General features: G+C 41.8%; 1 protein-coding gene across 3 annotated transcripts in view; it reads left to right on the forward strand.

Moving 5' to 3' along the window:
* The window catches only part of TAF1 (TATA-box binding protein associated factor 1), a 29,350-nt gene that overhangs the window by 5,376 nt on the left and 6,684 nt on the right, over nucleotides 1-17,290 (forward strand). For all 3 annotated transcript variants that reach the window (XM_050974556.1, XM_050974555.1, XM_018924567.3), the window contains exons 7-35: nucleotides 151-369; nucleotides 552-753; nucleotides 1,634-1,747; nucleotides 2,071-2,238; nucleotides 2,622-2,749; nucleotides 2,857-2,964; nucleotides 3,779-3,952; nucleotides 4,041-4,214; nucleotides 4,298-4,402; nucleotides 5,457-5,657; nucleotides 6,519-6,660; nucleotides 7,092-7,222; nucleotides 7,756-7,836; nucleotides 8,242-8,391; nucleotides 8,530-8,649; nucleotides 8,810-8,985; nucleotides 9,685-9,920; nucleotides 11,194-11,401; nucleotides 11,653-11,818; nucleotides 11,967-12,178; nucleotides 12,426-12,534; nucleotides 12,724-12,822; nucleotides 13,395-13,572; nucleotides 14,857-14,924; nucleotides 15,318-15,440; nucleotides 15,794-15,886; nucleotides 15,963-16,047; nucleotides 16,533-16,600; nucleotides 16,679-16,795. In XM_050974556.1, coding sequence (XP_050830513.1) covers nucleotides 151-369; nucleotides 552-753; nucleotides 1,634-1,747; nucleotides 2,071-2,238; nucleotides 2,622-2,749; nucleotides 2,857-2,964; nucleotides 3,779-3,952; nucleotides 4,041-4,214; nucleotides 4,298-4,402; nucleotides 5,457-5,657; nucleotides 6,519-6,660; nucleotides 7,092-7,222; nucleotides 7,756-7,836; nucleotides 8,242-8,391; nucleotides 8,530-8,649; nucleotides 8,810-8,985; nucleotides 9,685-9,920; nucleotides 11,194-11,401; nucleotides 11,653-11,818; nucleotides 11,967-12,178; nucleotides 12,426-12,534; nucleotides 12,724-12,822; nucleotides 13,395-13,572; nucleotides 14,857-14,924; nucleotides 15,318-15,440; nucleotides 15,794-15,886; nucleotides 15,963-16,047; nucleotides 16,533-16,600; nucleotides 16,679-16,795 — 4,155 coding nt within the window. The remainder of the gene's footprint in view (nucleotides 1-150; nucleotides 370-551; nucleotides 754-1,633; nucleotides 1,748-2,070; nucleotides 2,239-2,621; nucleotides 2,750-2,856; nucleotides 2,965-3,778; nucleotides 3,953-4,040; nucleotides 4,215-4,297; nucleotides 4,403-5,456; nucleotides 5,658-6,518; nucleotides 6,661-7,091; nucleotides 7,223-7,755; nucleotides 7,837-8,241; nucleotides 8,392-8,529; nucleotides 8,650-8,809; nucleotides 8,986-9,684; nucleotides 9,921-11,193; nucleotides 11,402-11,652; nucleotides 11,819-11,966; nucleotides 12,179-12,425; nucleotides 12,535-12,723; nucleotides 12,823-13,394; nucleotides 13,573-14,856; nucleotides 14,925-15,317; nucleotides 15,441-15,793; nucleotides 15,887-15,962; nucleotides 16,048-16,532; nucleotides 16,601-16,678; nucleotides 16,796-17,290) is intronic.

Here is a 17,290-nt window from a genome sequence, read left to right on the forward strand (position 1 = left end):
GAACATTCTTGAGGCAGCTAGTAAGTATGGAAAAGAACTTCTTAGAAATGCTTTTCTTCTATAAGAGTAAGCTGGGAAACTCGGGAGGAAGAGACTCTTCCTGACAGATAAACCACCAGTGTAACCATTCCCTCCTTTGCTGTGCTTCAGATTACCATGATGGCGCCTGTGGAGTCTAAATTTTCCCAGTCAGCTGGTGACACAGACAAGGTGACAGACACCAAGCCCAAGGTGGCCGAGTGGCGCTACGGCCCCGCCCAGCTCTGGTATGACATGCTGGGCATCCCTGAAGATGGCAGTGGCTTTGATTATGGCTTCAAGCTGAAGGAGAAGAACGAGGAGGAGGCTAAAGGACACACAGAGGAGGGGGTGAGAGGGGAACCATGGGGCAAAGTGTGGGGATGGATGTGGGGATTGCTACACAATGAGAATCTGGTGATGGGCTGGTGGATTGTTGCGCACCATAGAAAATGAGATACTGAATTTTCCTTTGTTAGTTTGGAAGGATGTCTTTCAAGTCACATCTTCCAACAATTATTACTCCCTTCCAGGATGCAGAATCGTCAAAGGAGAAGGATGATCTGTTAGCTGATGAGCACTTCCTCATGGTAACACAGCTCCAGTGGGAGGATGATGTCATCTGGAATGGGGAGGATGTCAAGCACAAAGGGACTAAGACGCAGCGTGCGAGCTTGGCGGGCTGGCTGCCATCCAGCATGACCAGAAATGCCACTGCATACAATGCCCAGCAAGGTGATCAGGGCTCCCACACCAACTTTACTTGCTGTAGTGAGCTGACTCATTACATGCTCAACTGCAGCACTTAGTAAAATTGTAGATGTACAGTTGCATGACTCAAATGTAGGACATAATTCCCCCTGTTAGGGAGTACTTTTTGGAAAAATCACAGCTCCACTGAGAATTCTGAGACTTGGTTTCTTTCCAAAACCAGAGTAGGTCACTTCTGTTAAAAAATCCCCTATCCCAGCTCTTTCTTCTTCCCATGTGGAATACCAGATGCTGGATCCATCTATATTAATATCAAGCCAAGCTGCACTTAGGATTTCCTCTTTTTATAGGCTAGTGAAATTCTGTTTGCTTTTGTTTTCAATTGGAAGAATTATGTAAAAGTCTTCAGAAGTTTCTCCTCAACTAAAAATTGTATACTGTTTTTTCTAGATAGGAAGTTAGAATTCTTACAAGCCTCAGACTTCTTTTAGACATGAATGCATTTTAAATCGAAATTGTTCATGTGGAATGAGTGCTTGTCTTCTGTTTGTCATATCTTATCCTGCTTCTGCAAGGAAAGACTAATGGGGATGTCGGATCTTTATTGGGTACCAGTGTCAATTCTTTGGTGTTCAGCTGTGAGTGCAAGACACTGAGGCATTGGGTGGGTGAATTGGAGGTTCTCTGAAGAGGCTGCAGGCTCCAGCAGTCAGCTCTGTGTGAAGTGTGGTTTTTTTAAGCTTTCCCAGTTCTAATGACACATGTCACTCTTTGGGATATGAGCAGTAGGTCCATCAGGCTGAAATTCACTCTCCATGCAATCCCCTAGTCCTGGTTTAAGGCACTGCAGTGCCCCTGACCCTCCCACTCAAGCTGACCTTGCTTTTGGTTTCCTTTTCTCTAGGTTTGAACCGCAGTGGCTCTTTGCTCAATTCACCAATTCCTCTAGCACAGAAACCCAATGTGGCAGGAGTCCTGGGCATAGCAAAGTGCAAGGAAAAGGCCCCTGAACAGCAAGGTAATGGCCCATGAACAGGTGCATGTGACACACATTTCTGTGGTAGAAGGGCTATTGTTTGCTCTAAAACTTTTCGGAGGCTGTGTTTCAAAAGAGCAAAATCTCTGAGCATTGGTAAAGCTCAAACTTGGGGCTCTACTTCCTCTTTGCTTTCAAGATCAGTTTTCTTTTGCCTTTCAGAGGTCCTGTCTCAGGAAGCCTGAAAGATGGGGAAGGTAGAGGCAGTAAGATGTGGGAGTGAGATCTGAAATAGTTTTCTGCCAAGGCTGAAATAGTTTTCTGTATATAAAATTCTCAAGGGTTCTACTTTGTGATTGTTGCAGTTTCCCTGGATGAAGACAAGCCCTGGTACTCCATTTTCCCAATTGATAATGAAGAGTTGGTGTATGGCCGTTGGGAAGACAATATCATCTGGGATGATCAGGCAATGGAAACCTACTTGGATCCCCCTGTCTTAACACTTGATCCAAACGATGAAAACATAATTCTAGGTACGTTCAAGGCATCCAGAAATTTGACTTGAGTGGGAAAAGACAAGGGGAAATGAAAGCAAGGGTTTATAATCACACTGTAGAGGAAACAAACGGACTGGGGCAATACTTATGGCCTTCCTTTGTTCTGGCTTTTGAAGTTAATTTGCAAGTCAAATGTTGAAGCAGAACGTGGCAATGCTAATAACCTTTATTGGTGTGGTGTACACATTCAGCTTCCAAGTTAAATGCACTGACAGGAAAACAAAAATTAATGCCTTGAAAGTTAAATTCAATGTGATTAATCTGGCTCTTGATGTGTTTTAGGAGTGACTGTCTTAATTTGACTTGCATGCATGTTGGTTTGAAGAGGGAAAGGTAGGGATGTAAACTTGTGCTTTTAGAAATTCCTGATGAAAAGGAAGAGATGACTTTGAACTCTCCATCCAAGGAGAACAAGAAAGAATCTTCTCTAAAGAAGAGTAGGATCCTGTTGGGAAAAACAGGTGTCATCAAGGAAGAACCACAGCAGGTCAGCATAAGATTTAGCATCAACTCCAGGGTTTGGAATGATGAGGAGGTAGTGAGGTTTTGGGGTTTTTTTTTACACCTCTCTCTCTGTGTTTAAAATTGAATTAGAACATGTCTCAGCCAGAGGTGAAGGATCCCTGGAACCTCTCCAATGATGAGTTTTACTACCCCAAACAGCAGGGACTTCGAGGAACCTTTGGAGGCAATATCATCCAGGTAGTCACAATAGTCTTCACTGTGTGTGAGAGAGCTTGAGTATCTTGGTAGGAGGTTTCTAGCTGAGGGTAGGACTAAAGATTTGTTGAAAAACAGGATTTAGATTACATCAGGTTAGTTAAGGGTTCATGAGAGATATTTTTAATGTTCAATTAAAATTAGGAATTTGAACTAATTTTTATTGATTGCCCCATTAAACTGAGATTTAGTTGCTTGATCTTGCTGTGTCCTACTCACCATGCTTTTGTTTGGTGTCTTATTATGTAGTATTCTTTGTAAACCAATAGTGGGAGGGGAGAAGGAGGTGCAGTTTGTACTTCTGCTGCTGCTGTGTGTCTTAGTCTGAATATTATAAAATTAATTTAGTTACTGATGAATATGAATTACTGCTCACTAGCCCTAGGTGAGGAGATGATAGGTTTTTTCTTCCTTCTTTGTGGAATTCAGTGACTTGCTAAAACCTCATCTGACTCCAACATCTTCTGTAATGGGAAAACGACACAATTCCAAATGAATTTCCCCCCCACTGAATAATGGCTTTACATGTAATTCCTGATTAGTAAAAATATCCCACCATTGGGTACCATTTGAAATAGTAAAATTGAAGTCATCCCTGTATGCAAAGGAAAGATCTTTATATGGAATTAAGCACTTTTCTGTCAAAAGGCAACATTTATGATAAGTGAATTTCAATGCTCTTGTATTTCTGCTAGGAAACCTAAAAATAGCCATGGGCTCTCTTATTTAAGGTTTAACAGGATAGGAGGGTGGTCTTACTTTTGAGGTGGTGCATGTCCCTTTTGTTCTGTACCAGCACTCCATCCCAGCAGTGGAGCTCCGCCAGCCGTTCTTTCCCACCCACATGGGTCCCATGAAGCTGCGGCAATTCCATCGGCCTCCCCTGAAGAAATATTCCTTTGGTGCCTTGTCCCAGCCCGGGCCCCACGCTGTGCAGCCTCTGCTGAAGCACATCAAGAAGAAAGCCAAGGTACAGTTGTTCCTGTGTGCCCCTGGGTGTGGCTGCTGGACAGTTGGATGAGCTGTTCTGCTGACGCTGTCCCTTGTCCCTGGCACAGATGCGGGAGCAGGAGCGCCAGGCCTCTGGTGGGGGGGAGATGTTCTTCATGCGCACACCCCAGGACCTCACTGGCAAGGATGGAGATCTCATCCTTGCTGAGTACAGTGAGGAGAACGCCCCTCTGATGATGCAGGTTGGCATGGCAACAAAGATTAAAAATTACTACAAGAGGGTGAGTATCAGATTCCGCTGTTGGACAGCTATTTCCCTCTGCCTCTCACTGAGAGTTAACAGCACTTCCATTGCACCTTCCAGAAACCTGGCAAAGATCCAGGAGCTCCAGACTGTAAATATGGAGAGACTGTTTATTGTCACACTTCTCCCTTCCTGGGTTCTCTGCATCCAGGCCAGTTACTGCAGGTGAGAAACGAGGGTTTTACATTTAAAAGACTGATAAGTTGGATGTGGCATAACAGGCAGAGTTCCTTTAACAAGCCTTATTTATTCAATCACAAATAATGCTCAGCTTCCAAAAAAACCACCAGCTTCCTTTTCAGTCCAGTTTATGTCTCTTTGCTTGCCAATAATACTAATTACTATTAGTAATTCAGTTCCTAGCTTGCTTTTTTTTTTCTTTAAATCTCTGTTGCATGCTTTTTAAAGTTGTAGGAGTTACAAGAATTGCAGTAAGTGAATCTTTGCTGTTTTACTTAGTAATGGCATTAGAAATAATCTTATAGAGGACTGAAGGGAACACCAAAGCTGCTTGAATGCTGGGGAACTCAATAAATAGGTGTTGGAGGGGTTAGAAAACATGGATTTCTCACAGTCCAGGATTTAATATGTACCTTCTGAGAATTGCACTTCTTGTTTTTGGATGCCACTTACTAGTCAGGTGTACAGACTTCTGCTTTTATGAGCCTCTCTCTGTTGTTAAAATATACACGTTTGAGATGGGGAGAGTAATTAAGAATGTTACAAGGACCACCTGGCTAACAATGCATTAATGTAAATAGAAATGGATTTCAGTTAATGCTAGCTGCTCTTGCTGCAGCAATAATTCTCCCATTCTGTACCACAGGATAAAGGTAAGGCGAAGGTTCACATTAGAGATTTATCACAGAACGAACAATGCTGATTGTGTGTTGGGCTGGTTTCTGTGGTTATTGTGCTCTTTTGCAGATGTGTTCCTTCTGTCTTTTTCTTTTTTGAAAGTACCTCCTTAAAGGACCTGAAGTACCTCCAGATGCCCAAGGAGCCCTTCAATCTCTGCATTTGTTCTAGTGTGTTTCTTAAGCTTTTGTTCTTCATCCTTGACTAGTCCCTACACATTTACATATACCATGACATGAATAATGGTATACTATTGCAATGAACCTTGGGGTGTTGTTTTGGTCTTTAAGATCTTTTTTGTAGATTGTATCACAGAAGATTTGATCAAAACTTTTGAACTTTGATTTGATTCTCTTAACAGGCATTCGAAAACAATCTTTTCCGGGCCCCCATCTATTTACATAAGATGCCTGAGACAGATTTCCTGATCATCCGGACACGCCAAGGCTATTACATTCGAGAATTAGTGGATATTTTTGTAGTTGGGCAGGAGTGCCCACTCTATGAAGTACCTGGTCCCAACTCTAAACGAGCTAACACACATATCAGAGACTTCTTGCAGGTATGTGATAGGAGATTATTTGGGGATCTTGGATCTTGGGGGGTCTTTGGGGCAAGCCCATGGCATAGGCTTGGGCCTCAGGAGAGTCTGGATTTGAGGATCTCATTGTCCTGCTGTGACTCCCTTTTTTCATTTATTTTCTTGTGAGATGAGAACACTGCAAGAGGTGGATGTTAACCAGACAGGCCATTTTGGTTTTCATTTAACCAAAGATTTATAGCATGTCTCTTTTGTTTTAATGGCATCCTATCTGATAAGTAAATGATAAAGGCTTTTTATTACCAGAATAAAAGGTTTGGAAATTTTAAATAAATGTACAAAACTGAAGAAGTTAGAGTGAGTTTTGAAGTGTTTATGCTGTGTAAAATGGGTTTTACTAAGAGTCAGTTATCACTGTGCTACCAAACAGCACAGAATCAGAGTTGCCTCATAGGTCTTTCTTAATTTTCTGTTTCTTGTGGTGTTTAAGCTTTTGGACAGTCCATGAGCATTCAGTAATTATCCCCAAGGATATTTTGGAGAAAATTTTTAGTAATTTTCTTTCAGTTTGACTCAAAATTATGACTCCAGAGGTGTTTGCAGAGCAGGAGAATCCACGCTATTCACAGAATTTCTGTGACAAAGCATGAACATTTCTAATGTGATAAAACAGACTTTCAAGACAAATATTTTTTCCACATCTCATTCTCAAAAACAGCTGAACCTGAAGCAGACACTTGGCTTGGAAAACTTTACTGAGTAAATTGATGAGAAACAATGTTTTTTAAGTAGTAAATCTGAAGCAGTCTCCAGAAACATCGTGTGTACTGTGTGTGCAAGTTGGTTTATTGCTTCTTTGGACAAATGGGTGTTGTTTTGTAGGTTTTTATCTACAGGCTCTTCTGGAAGAGCAGGGACCGTCCACGCAGGATCCGCATGGAGGACATCAAGAAGGCCTTTCCGTCCCACTCCGAGAGCAGCATCCGCAAGCGCCTGAAGCTCTGCGCTGATTTCAAACGCACAGGTACTGTACAAACCAGACAGGGCTTTGTTTTCTGGTCAGCCATCCTGTGCTGCTCCTGGAGCTCCAAACACAGCAGAAAGAGGGAACATCACCTGATAAACCATTCTTGAAAGCTTGTAGAACTGAAATGTAATCTGACAGGGGTTCTGTTAGTGCACATTCTTAAAAATAGGAACATTCTTTTGGTGCAGGTGTGCTTAATGGTGAGAAGTGACTACATTTAGTAGTCATAGTCACAAATTTAGACATTTTTAATAACCCTTTGGGCAGTGATTTACTCATTAAAGATGCGACACACACACACATTCCCTTCCCTCTGTGTGTGGCTGTGTTGTGTTTTGCAAGCAAATACATGCACATGAAAGCTGGGACTGTGATGGCATCCAGCACACATGGGAAACTACTCAGTGTTTGACCTGTGCATTTTTCAGGGATGGACTCCAACTGGTGGGTTTTAAAGCCGGATTTCAGGTTGCCAACAGAGGAGGAGATCAGAGCCATGGTGTCCCCAGAGCAGTGCTGTGCCTATTACAGCATGATCGCGGCTGAGCAGCGGCTCAAGGTAAAGACTGCTAAATCCAAGGCAAATTCCTGACACCCTGTGGGGGGTGAGCCTAGGTAACACCTCCTCCCTGAAGCTAATTCTGCTATAAAGTAGGCAATTTAGGTCCTAGCTGTTGTGTCACTTGATAAGTTTGCTGCTGCATGAAAGGGAGTTAAGTTTTAAAGAGAGAAACGTTATATTTGTACTTCCTATTATCTGAATATTGAATTAGCTGTGCTCAAAAGTACCAAGGGAAGGTACAAGAAAGGGCTTATGTTTATACCTGGAGCTCTACAGCTGAAAGTAACCAGCAGGTGGCTGTAAGAGACATGGAATATTTTTTTTTAATTTGAATGCACTGTTAGATATGGAGTTTGTCAAAATACTGGGCAGTTTGACATCTGTGCTACTGTTGGTCACTGTAAATCTTGCAGACTGTAGAAGTTTGCTTGTTCAGCATGGCAAGTCTCCACAGAGACACTTGTAGTTCTGTCTCCAGTAACCTTTTTGTGACTTCAGCTTCTCATTGTTTCCCTAACATTTCTCTGCAGGATGCAGGTTATGGGGAAAAATCCTTCTTTGCTCCAGAAGAGGAGAATGAAGAGGATTTCCAAATGAAGATTGATGATGAGGTATCATTAGAATGATGCATGAGTGTGTACACCAGTATATAAATTTGAATGGCAGGAGAAAAATGAGGTCCTTATATTTAAAGGACATATTTAAAGTCCAATTCAGTGTTTCCAATGTTCACACAGCTTTCCTGGGATCTTCTGCTGTCAGCTCATACCTGGTCTTTGGTGATTGTTCTTGCAGGTCCTTTCCAGGATTAGGCTTTTTTTTTACCTTAAATGCCTTTTTGTGAGTTCCTTAGCACTTCAGTTATTCACTGAAGTGTTATCAGGGCAGCTGAAGGATCAAGAGGAAGAATTCACCCTCATTGTGTCAGTTGGAAAGTTCTCAGTATGACTGGAAGAATTGCTAAATAAAAGCTTGGACTGTAACAGGGTTATGATTGTTTATTTTCTTGCTGGCAGGTGCGCACGGCTCCCTGGAACACCACACGAGCCTTCATTGCTGCTATGAAGGGCAAGTGCCTCCTAGAAGTGACTGGTGTTGCAGATCCCACTGGTTGTGGGGAAGGATTTTCTTATGTCAAGATTCCAAACAAACCAACCCAGCAGAAGGTATAGTTCCCAAGGAGCAATGGCTGGGAAGTCATGTGGGAGAAGTGAACTAAGTAAGGGACATAAGGAAGAGAAAATATCAGATGAGCCTAGGAAAGACTCCTATGACATTAATAGGCTGAATCTTCCTCTGAACAGGATGATAAAGAGCCTCAGCCAGTGAAGAAGACAGTGACTGGCACAGACGCAGATCTGCGCCGGCTTTCCCTCAAAAATGCCAAACAGCTTCTGCGGAAATTTGGAGTGCCTGAGGAGGAGGTGAGTGTGTGCCCAGGGCAGGCTGCATGCTCCACTAGCAGCTGATGGTGGAAGGGATGTGTAAATTTCTGCTTTGACCTCATGTGGAGAGGATTGAGATCCACAGCCAGGTACCTCAGCTGTGTGTCTCTAAAACCACTCCTTGTCTTCCTCTTTGCAGATAAAGAAGCTGTCCCGGTGGGAGGTTATTGACGTGGTCCGTACGATGTCCACAGAGCAGGCACGCTCAGGGGAAGGGCCCATGAGCAAATTTGCCCGTGGCTCTCGGTTCTCTGTGGCAGAACATCAGGAGAGATACAAAGAAGAGTGTCAGCGCATCTTCGACTTACAAAATAAGTGTGTTCTTGTCTGATGTTCACAGCCTTGGACCCCACCCTGTCCTCACCTCAAAAGTCCAGCACTGTGCATGTCTGGGGCTCACTGATATGTGGTGGTGTAGGTGCTCATTCAACTGGTTGGGCTCGTGAAATACAGCACTGAGAAAGAGGCCTTTGGCTGTTAATAGAAACCCTCAGGTTTAGTGTCCTGCTGTCACAGACCTTTGGGAAAGGTAGAATGTGTTGCAGAGTCACAACATGAGATGTTCTGCAGTTCCACACATCAGTAGTTCACCACCTTAATCCTTTTCCTTCCCTTTTTCCTGTTTTGTTCTCTTAGGAACAATTTGCCATCTCTCTCAGGTAGTGGGTACCGATTCTATGTCCTATTCTTACAACTGCCAGAATTCATACATTATTCCTTGTTCTGGCCTGAGACTTGAGAGTGGTGAGAGAATAAGATATTGTTAAGAATGAAGAAGAGATAACTATTTGGAGAAGATTGTTTTGAAACAGTTGTTCTTTTAGCAGGGGTTAAAAGGAGGGCTGAGAAGGTAATATATTATGCCTGTTGAAGTAGTGATTTGTATCATTAATTCTCAAATCTTTGCGTCATTTTTTCCTTTGTATTTCTGGGAAGCTAACAGACTGATTTTTTTTTTTTTTTTAAATTTGGGAGGGCAATATTTACTGACTTTCAGGATGCCTCCTATTTCAGGGTTCTGGAATCCACTGAGATCCTGTCAACAGACACAGATAGCAGTTCAGCTGAAGACAGTGACTTTGAAGAAATGGGAAAGAATATTGAGAATATGTTACAGAACAAGAAAACTAGTTCTCAGCTCTCTCGGGAAAGAGAAGAGCAGGAAAGGAAGGAATTGCAAAGGATGCTCTTGGGAGAAGACAATGACAAAGACAGGGGCAAAAAGGACAGGAGAGACAAAAAGGGGCTGTGTAAGTAACTGCAACCACCAGAATTATGCCTGGGAAGGGATGCAGGACTTTATGTCAGGCTGCAAAGTGTGCTGATCTGGCCTCTCAAGAGAGTGTGGAGTCCTTACAGGGAGAATGTCTAAACATGGTTATCTGGGGCTTTTCCCTGTCTGGGGGTTCTTCCTTCTCTTGAGCACTTAGTGGCTGAAAGTGCATGTGAAGTGTATTCTTTGCCTCATATCTTTTGTTTATTTTGAACTATAAACTTACTCTGGTATTTCTTTAGATAGTCACGGCTACTTCCTGCTGAAACTTCTTTTTTTTTTTTTAATTTTTATTTTGAGTGGGGAGCTGTTTTTTCCAGTATTTTTCTCAAGATGTCTTCACACATAGTTCCTGCAACCATCTTACGGTTGTGTAGTTGGATCTTCTGTGTACACACAGCTCTGTGTGTGAAGCAGACACAGTCTGCAGGCTGATAGCAGTGTCTGTTACACTGTGTGCTGTGGCAGCATGTTTGGAGGTAAACTGGGCAGCTGCCAGATTGGGATCTCCTGGAGATGTGCTTGTTTTAAGTGCATTCCAGCAGAGAACTTGACATGTCCCTGACTGGCTGGTAAAACATTTGCTGTGAATGAACTTCATGAAGGTGCCCATGACCACTGTTACTTGTTGAATGTGTGTGAGCAAAGCTGAACTCTGCATCTGAGTCAATGTTATTGTTGCCATCTATTCTCAAACTGGGAATAAATCACTAATAAATAGTTACTGGAATAATTTATAAGGCAAATGTGGAAGATTTTTGATGATTATTACCTCATGAAAAGGTATCCACTATTACTTTGTACAAAACCTCTCAAACTGAATTATGAATGGTGCTGGAAAGATTCTATGCTCACTGGACACACTGGTTGGAACACTCCTTGTAAAACTGGATAATTCTTGACCCTGAGTTTCTGCCAGATAACCATACCTATGATGAAAAGCATTGTAACTAATCCATCATCAGGGCCAGATGCAATTGCATTGCAGGTTGCACCTGTGGGTCCTTGTTGACTGTAGCTGTTCCTTCTGGCTTTATAATATACATGGATAATTAAGTATCTTTGCTTTAGCTGGATTTCATGTCATGATAAGAGAACATGAACAAGCAAAGGAAAGACTTCTGTTAGGTTTTCTTGCATGCGTATCTTGGAAGCTTTTAAGCCAAAACTATCTGCTGTATTTAAACAATGATATTGCTACAGCGTGGAAAAAAATTAGAAGCAAATAAAGCATTTTCTTGTGTCAACAGCTTCAGCAGCCTCAGCAAACTCTCACAAGGATGATGACACTGCCTCTGTGACCAGCCTGAATTCCTCTGCCACGGGCCGGCGCCTGAAGATCTACCGCACGTTCAGGGATGAGGACGGCAAGGAGTACGTGAGGTGTGAGACGGTGCGGAAACCCGCAGTCATCGACGCCTACTGCCGCATCCGGACCACCAAGGACGAGGAGTTCATGTAAGGCCTTCCTGGTCTCCTTCTCCTGCCTCTTAACTTTGCCTGTAGGCTTATTTCATTCCATTGACAGCATGAAGAAATGTAGAAATGAGCATAGAAGCCCAGCACAGTAATTGTGGAGAGAAAGAGATTAAATGGCTGTCCATTTGGAGGGTGTCACAAATTTAATGCAGTGATTGAGCTGGCAGAGGAGTACCTGGTAAATCATGAACTAGGCTGGAAAATTTCTGGGTTTTTTTCCCCCTGCCCAGACGGAAGTTTGCTCTGTTTGATGAGCAGCACCGTGAGGAGATGCGGAAGGAGCGGCGCAGGATCCAGGAACAGCTACGGAGGCTAAAGCGGAACCAAGAGAAAGAGAAACTCAAGGGCCCTCCAGAAAAGAAGCCCAAGAAAATGAAAGAGCGTCCAGACTTGAAAGTAAGCATTCCATACAGGTTTTGGCTACTGGAGAAATTTTCTGTTCTAGTGATGTGCTAAAGATCTTACTGGGGGATTTTAATGATGCTTTGCCCCAAAACTAGGAGCCCATATGTGAATTCTGATCTATCACCTTCTATTTTTGCAGCTAAAGTGTGGAGCATGTGGTGCAATCGGGCACATGAGGACTAATAAGTTCTGCCCTCTTTACTACCAAACAAATGCCCCACCTTCTAATCCTGTTGCAATGACAGAGGAGCAGGAGGAAGAGCTGGAAAAGACAGTCATTCACAATGACAATGAAGAACTCATCAAGGTTGAAGGAACAAAAATTGTCCTGGGAAAACAGCTGATTGAGAGGTAAGGGGGAAAGCAGAGATACCAGTGGGGATAATAAGAATAAACAACATAGAGCTTAATGCAGAATACTCATATGTATATTAGTCGCAGGAATAAAGTGACAGGCCTTTACATAAACTGTTATTACAGAATTTCCATTGCACATTTGTTATTATGGCAGATGGAATCAAAGCCAGTACTGGGGGACAAATAGTTTTGATTCACATGAGGGCTGGAGGAAATATTGTGCTTTTTTGTTTGTGCCTAGTGCTGATGAGGTTCGCAGGAAATCCCTGGTCCTGAAGTTTCCTAAGCAGCAGCTTCCTCCGAAGAAGAAGCGTCGCGTAGGGACAACTGTGCACTGTGATTATCTCAACGTGAGTGAAGTGTTACTGAGCTGATTGCAGCACCTCCATTTCTCCGGTACCAGCTGGCCAGGCCCTTAACTGCTCCTGTGCAGCCTCCTCGTGCCTGCCCAGAAAATTAATAAGCTAAATTTAGGATTTCTGTGAGTAAATGTTTTGCAGCTTGGAACTGCCTTAATTTTTATGCCTCTGATTTTTCAGCGTCCCCATAAATCCATCCACCGGCGGAGGACAGATCCCATGGTGACACTCTCATCCATCTTGGAGGGCATTATCAATGACATTAGGGATCTTCCCAATGTAAGTTTAAGCTATGACACCCAAATCCTGCATCTCAGGCAATATGGTTGAAGTAGGGTGTGTGATGTAGACACCAGAATTTGGCTAGTTTTGTATAGATACATGTTCAAAGCTCATATGTGTTTTTTTGAAATTTTCTTTTCAACAAAACCAGCACAAGATGAATGAAATGTAGTAGTGTGTAATGCTTTTATATATGTGGCACTTGAGAAAATCTGTCCTTCACTCTTTTCTGCCTAGACTTTGCCAGAAACCTGCAAAATCAAAAGATTATATGGAAGATTTGAGTTGAAATGAGAATTTAAAAGTTCTGTTTCTTGACTTTTATGCTGCAATTGAAAATATCACAAATTCTCTGTGAGATTTTCCTTCTTATAGTGGTATTAGAAAATATTGCATGGAAGAAAGTGTTTGCAGTTGTGGGGTTGAGCTTCTTCTGTTTTCCCTGGTGCAGTTAAGGAGCTGTTTGTGTAAAGGTTTTATACATTAGTGCCTGTTTAACTGTGGAAGTTAAATTGAGATTAACTGTGCTATTAGTTTGCTAATAACCATTTGTTTCTTTTCCTCCTCAGACATACCCCTTTCACACGCCTGTAAATCCAAAAGTTGTCAAAGATTATTACAAGATCATTACGCGGCCCATGGATTTACAGACCCTGCGTGAAAACGTCCGTAAGAGGCAGTACCCATCCCGGGAGGAGTTCAGGGAGCACCTGGAGCTCATTGTGAAGAACAGTGCCACATACAATGGTAAAAACACAGGGAAATCCTGCTTCTGTTAATGCATTGTGCATGGATGAGCTGTGGAACATTTAGAGTCAACAAAAGCAACATAAAAGTAGAACAAATTCACTTCCAGATGGCAATAGTGAACATATATTTTTCCAGATATATCTGAAAGATTATATTAATTTTAAGGAACTAATTAATTAATAAGAAATAAGTGAATTCCAGCATGTAGCAGCAACTAAATGATGACTGTGATGTGGTAATTGAAGTTCAGTTATTTGTCTGTGTCTTGGGGTGACTCAATGCCTGAAGACTTCTGCATGTTTCAAGTCCTGCATACCTCTTTCATAGCTAAGTAAAATACTGTTTTCAGTGGTTTACATTATTATGCTTTATTGAATGAATCTTTCAATGCAAATAAGAATCGTTCACACCCATTGAAGCCAGTGCCTTGGAGCATGCAGCTTTGAGTAAAGTTTGCTGCCATGATTTTGCATATTTTGATTTTTAGTCACAATAAACTTTTTCCCCATTTGAGAAGGTCAGGAAACTAGTTTTAAAAAAATGAAAGAAAGCTAGTTTAAAATAAAAGCATAGATTTTGTGGTAGAGCATGTATCTTCTGGGGAAAAGTGCTGATTCATTGGCTTTATTCTGACTGCTGATAGAAACATCTTATCCAAAATATATTAATTTGACAGAAAAACCTCCCAGCTGCACTGAGTCTGTCTAGGATGTGCAGCATGGAGGGTGACAATGACAGTGCTGAGTTTGTGTCTTTGCTGCTTCCTTTATTATTTTGACAGTTAAATACCTGATTTATCCTAATAAGTAAGATCCATTCTTTTCATAGTTCTGTTGCAAATGCTTGTTTCCATGTCTGAGGAATCCTGAATTTAACTAAAGCTGTGGGTTTTTGAATATTCTTTAAATGTCCATCTTGCCTTCCTTAGCAGTTCTGCTTCACTGACTGGACTTAGTGAAGGAAACAGAAATTTCATGATTTACACTGTAAATATTTGGCAGAGGTGGAGGGCTTGGAGGCCAGTCTGCCACAAGCACAGCTGCTTTCCAAAGGGTTTCCAAACTTTACTAGAATATATGCCAGAAATATTATTTACTACTAATAACATTTTCTCATATAAAATGCATGCTGAACTTCAACAACTGTGTGTATTGAAAATATACTTGAGTATATTCTCCTAATTGTGCCAGAAATATTATCAGTGATTCTTTAGGGGTAAAGATAAATCATATTGTGACATAGCCTTTTTAATCAAGCTGCACTTGCTGTGTGTGTTTGCAGGGCCAAAGCACTCACTGACACAGATATCCCAGTCCATGCTTGACCTGTGTGATGAAAAGCTAAAAGAGGCAAGTTCTGTGAATGTGCTATGGTCAGAATGGAGGGGGAAGGATGATCAGGGTGGTTGAAGGCTTTGAGAATAGAGGATGTGCATAGGCAAAACATAGGGGTTTAGGGAGAGTAGTAGAAAATTAAGGGAGTTCTTCCTCCTACCCAGAAGGTATTTGAATTTTTACCACTTTAATCAGTTCCCATGAGGGCCTTTCTGAAAAAAACCCAGATGCTTGTTTCTTATTCTAGTTACTTTATCTTAGCTATAGGATTATATCTTGACTATTACCCCCTTTTAGTTTCAAGTGTTTTCATAAAAAGTCTCTCTGGAGTCTCTCTGGGACAGAGTATCATGATAGTTCAGTTATTAGTTTAGGGTCAGCCACTGATTTTCCCTATTTCTTTTGCAGAAGGAAGATAAACTGGCTCGATTAGAAAAAGCAATTAATCCTCTCTTGGATGATGATGATCAAGTGGCCTTTTCCTTCATTTTGGATAACATTGTGACTCAAAAGATGATGGCAGTTCCAGATGTATGTATCTTGAGTGACTGTGTGTGGTGTGCAAAATGTGCTTATCTTGTTGTGGAGAAAACAGTGCTATTAAATAGAAAAGTCTTCTGTAAAATTATTAATTTGTATTATTTGTTCCTACTGTCAAATAGATATCAAGGGGCCTAGTTAAAAATCCAGCTGGTAGATATTTTCTCTGTGTCCCTCCTGAACCTAAATAATTGGATTCAAGAAGTCTTGTTATAAATACCTTAAATACATTTGGAGTGTTAATCAGTTCTGCAGACTTGTTTTATGACATTTGTAGCTCAAACTGTAGAAAATTTTACAAAGAAACTTTCTAAACCTGTCTCTTTTTTTTTTTTTTTTTTCAGTCTTGGCCATTTCACCATCCAGTTAACAAAAAGTTTGTTCCTGATTATTACAAGGTGATTGCTAATCCGATGGATCTGGAGACCATCCGCAAGGTGAGTAGCTTGGACTGAGCAGTCTCTTGAGAGGTGTTTGCACTTGATCACTCACTGGGTGACAATTCTCTTCCAGAATATCTCCAAACACAAATACCAGAACAGGGAGACTTTCCTGGATGATGTTAACCTCATCCTTGCCAACAGCATTAAGTACAATGGTAGGTGGTGGAAATGAGGCTTCAGCTGCCTTTTGTACTTAAATTAATTCATCTGGGCACCAGTACTGCCAAAGTGTATTGAAGCATGAGGCTGTGACTCATAAACTTGATTGTTTTCCTTTCCTGAGGAAAGAGATGCTTTAACAGTGCTGTTTTCACTGTCACCTGAAGCTTTATTACCATCTGGTGCAGAATGGGGCAGTTACATTTGGGGAGGATGTTCTGCTTGCTCAGTACTGTCTCTGATCCAATGATTTATTTCTGGGAATTTCCTTGAGACAGACAGGGTACAACCTTCCTGTGTCCTAAATCACACTTTTAATGCTGGCACAAACTGGTTGTGCTACTTTAGCTCTACTTTGTATTTCTCCTTACATCAGGAATGGGTATTTAGAGTCCTGCATAACCAAAACCTCTCCTGCTGTCTCAGCAGCTGGAATTGAAAAAACATCAGAATGTATAAAGAGATTTGTTTCTTACTACAGGGTCAGACAGCCAGTACACAAAAACAGCCCAGGAGATTGTAAACATCTGTTACCAGACTTTAGCTGAGGTATGTGCACAACTTTATTGGAATATTTACAGTTTGAATTTTCTGTTCTGCAACTTTAGCAGGCTTTTTTGTTCTTAGTACGATGAGCACCTGACTCAACTTGAGAGGGACATCTCTACTGCCAAGGAAGCAGCACTGGAGGAGGCAGATCTGGAAAGTCTTGATCCTATGACCCCTGGTCCCTACACTCCACAGGCAAGTGACCAAGCAAGGCTTTCACTTTCTTTTAGTTTCAATCTCCTGGGTGTCTGATCCCGATTTTCCTCTTTGTTTCGTGTTCTCCATCTGTCTGCAGCTTTCAGTAGAGTATCTTGTTGGATGGTGTGCTAACACTTGCTTTTTAAGAATAGATGTAAGAAGCAGTTCTGATGCTTCAGAGAGTGAGATACCTAAGACAAAGAGAGACATTTCCCAAGCAAGTTGTAAAACTGTTCTACACATGAGCTGTGTACAGTCAGGTACAGCTGAGTGTTGGTTGGAAGGTCAAGGTCTGTGCAAGTGTAACATTTAGAAACCCTCAGAAGTCAAGCAGTGGACAAGTAAGGAGAACATGAGGACAAAACATGGGTATAGTGCTGAGAGGAGCCCAGGGAGCTGTTTGGTAGTGGTATTGTGGGAAAGGCTCATTTCTGGGGGTAAAGGAACTCCCTAATAAGGTCAGCATAAGTCCCACTGTACCCTCATTGCTGG

The sequence above is a fragment of the Serinus canaria genome, chromosome 4A, assembly GCF_022539315.1.
Source record: "Serinus canaria isolate serCan28SL12 chromosome 4A, serCan2020, whole genome shotgun sequence".
Classification (NCBI taxonomy): Eukaryota; Metazoa; Chordata; class Aves; order Passeriformes; family Fringillidae; genus Serinus; species Serinus canaria.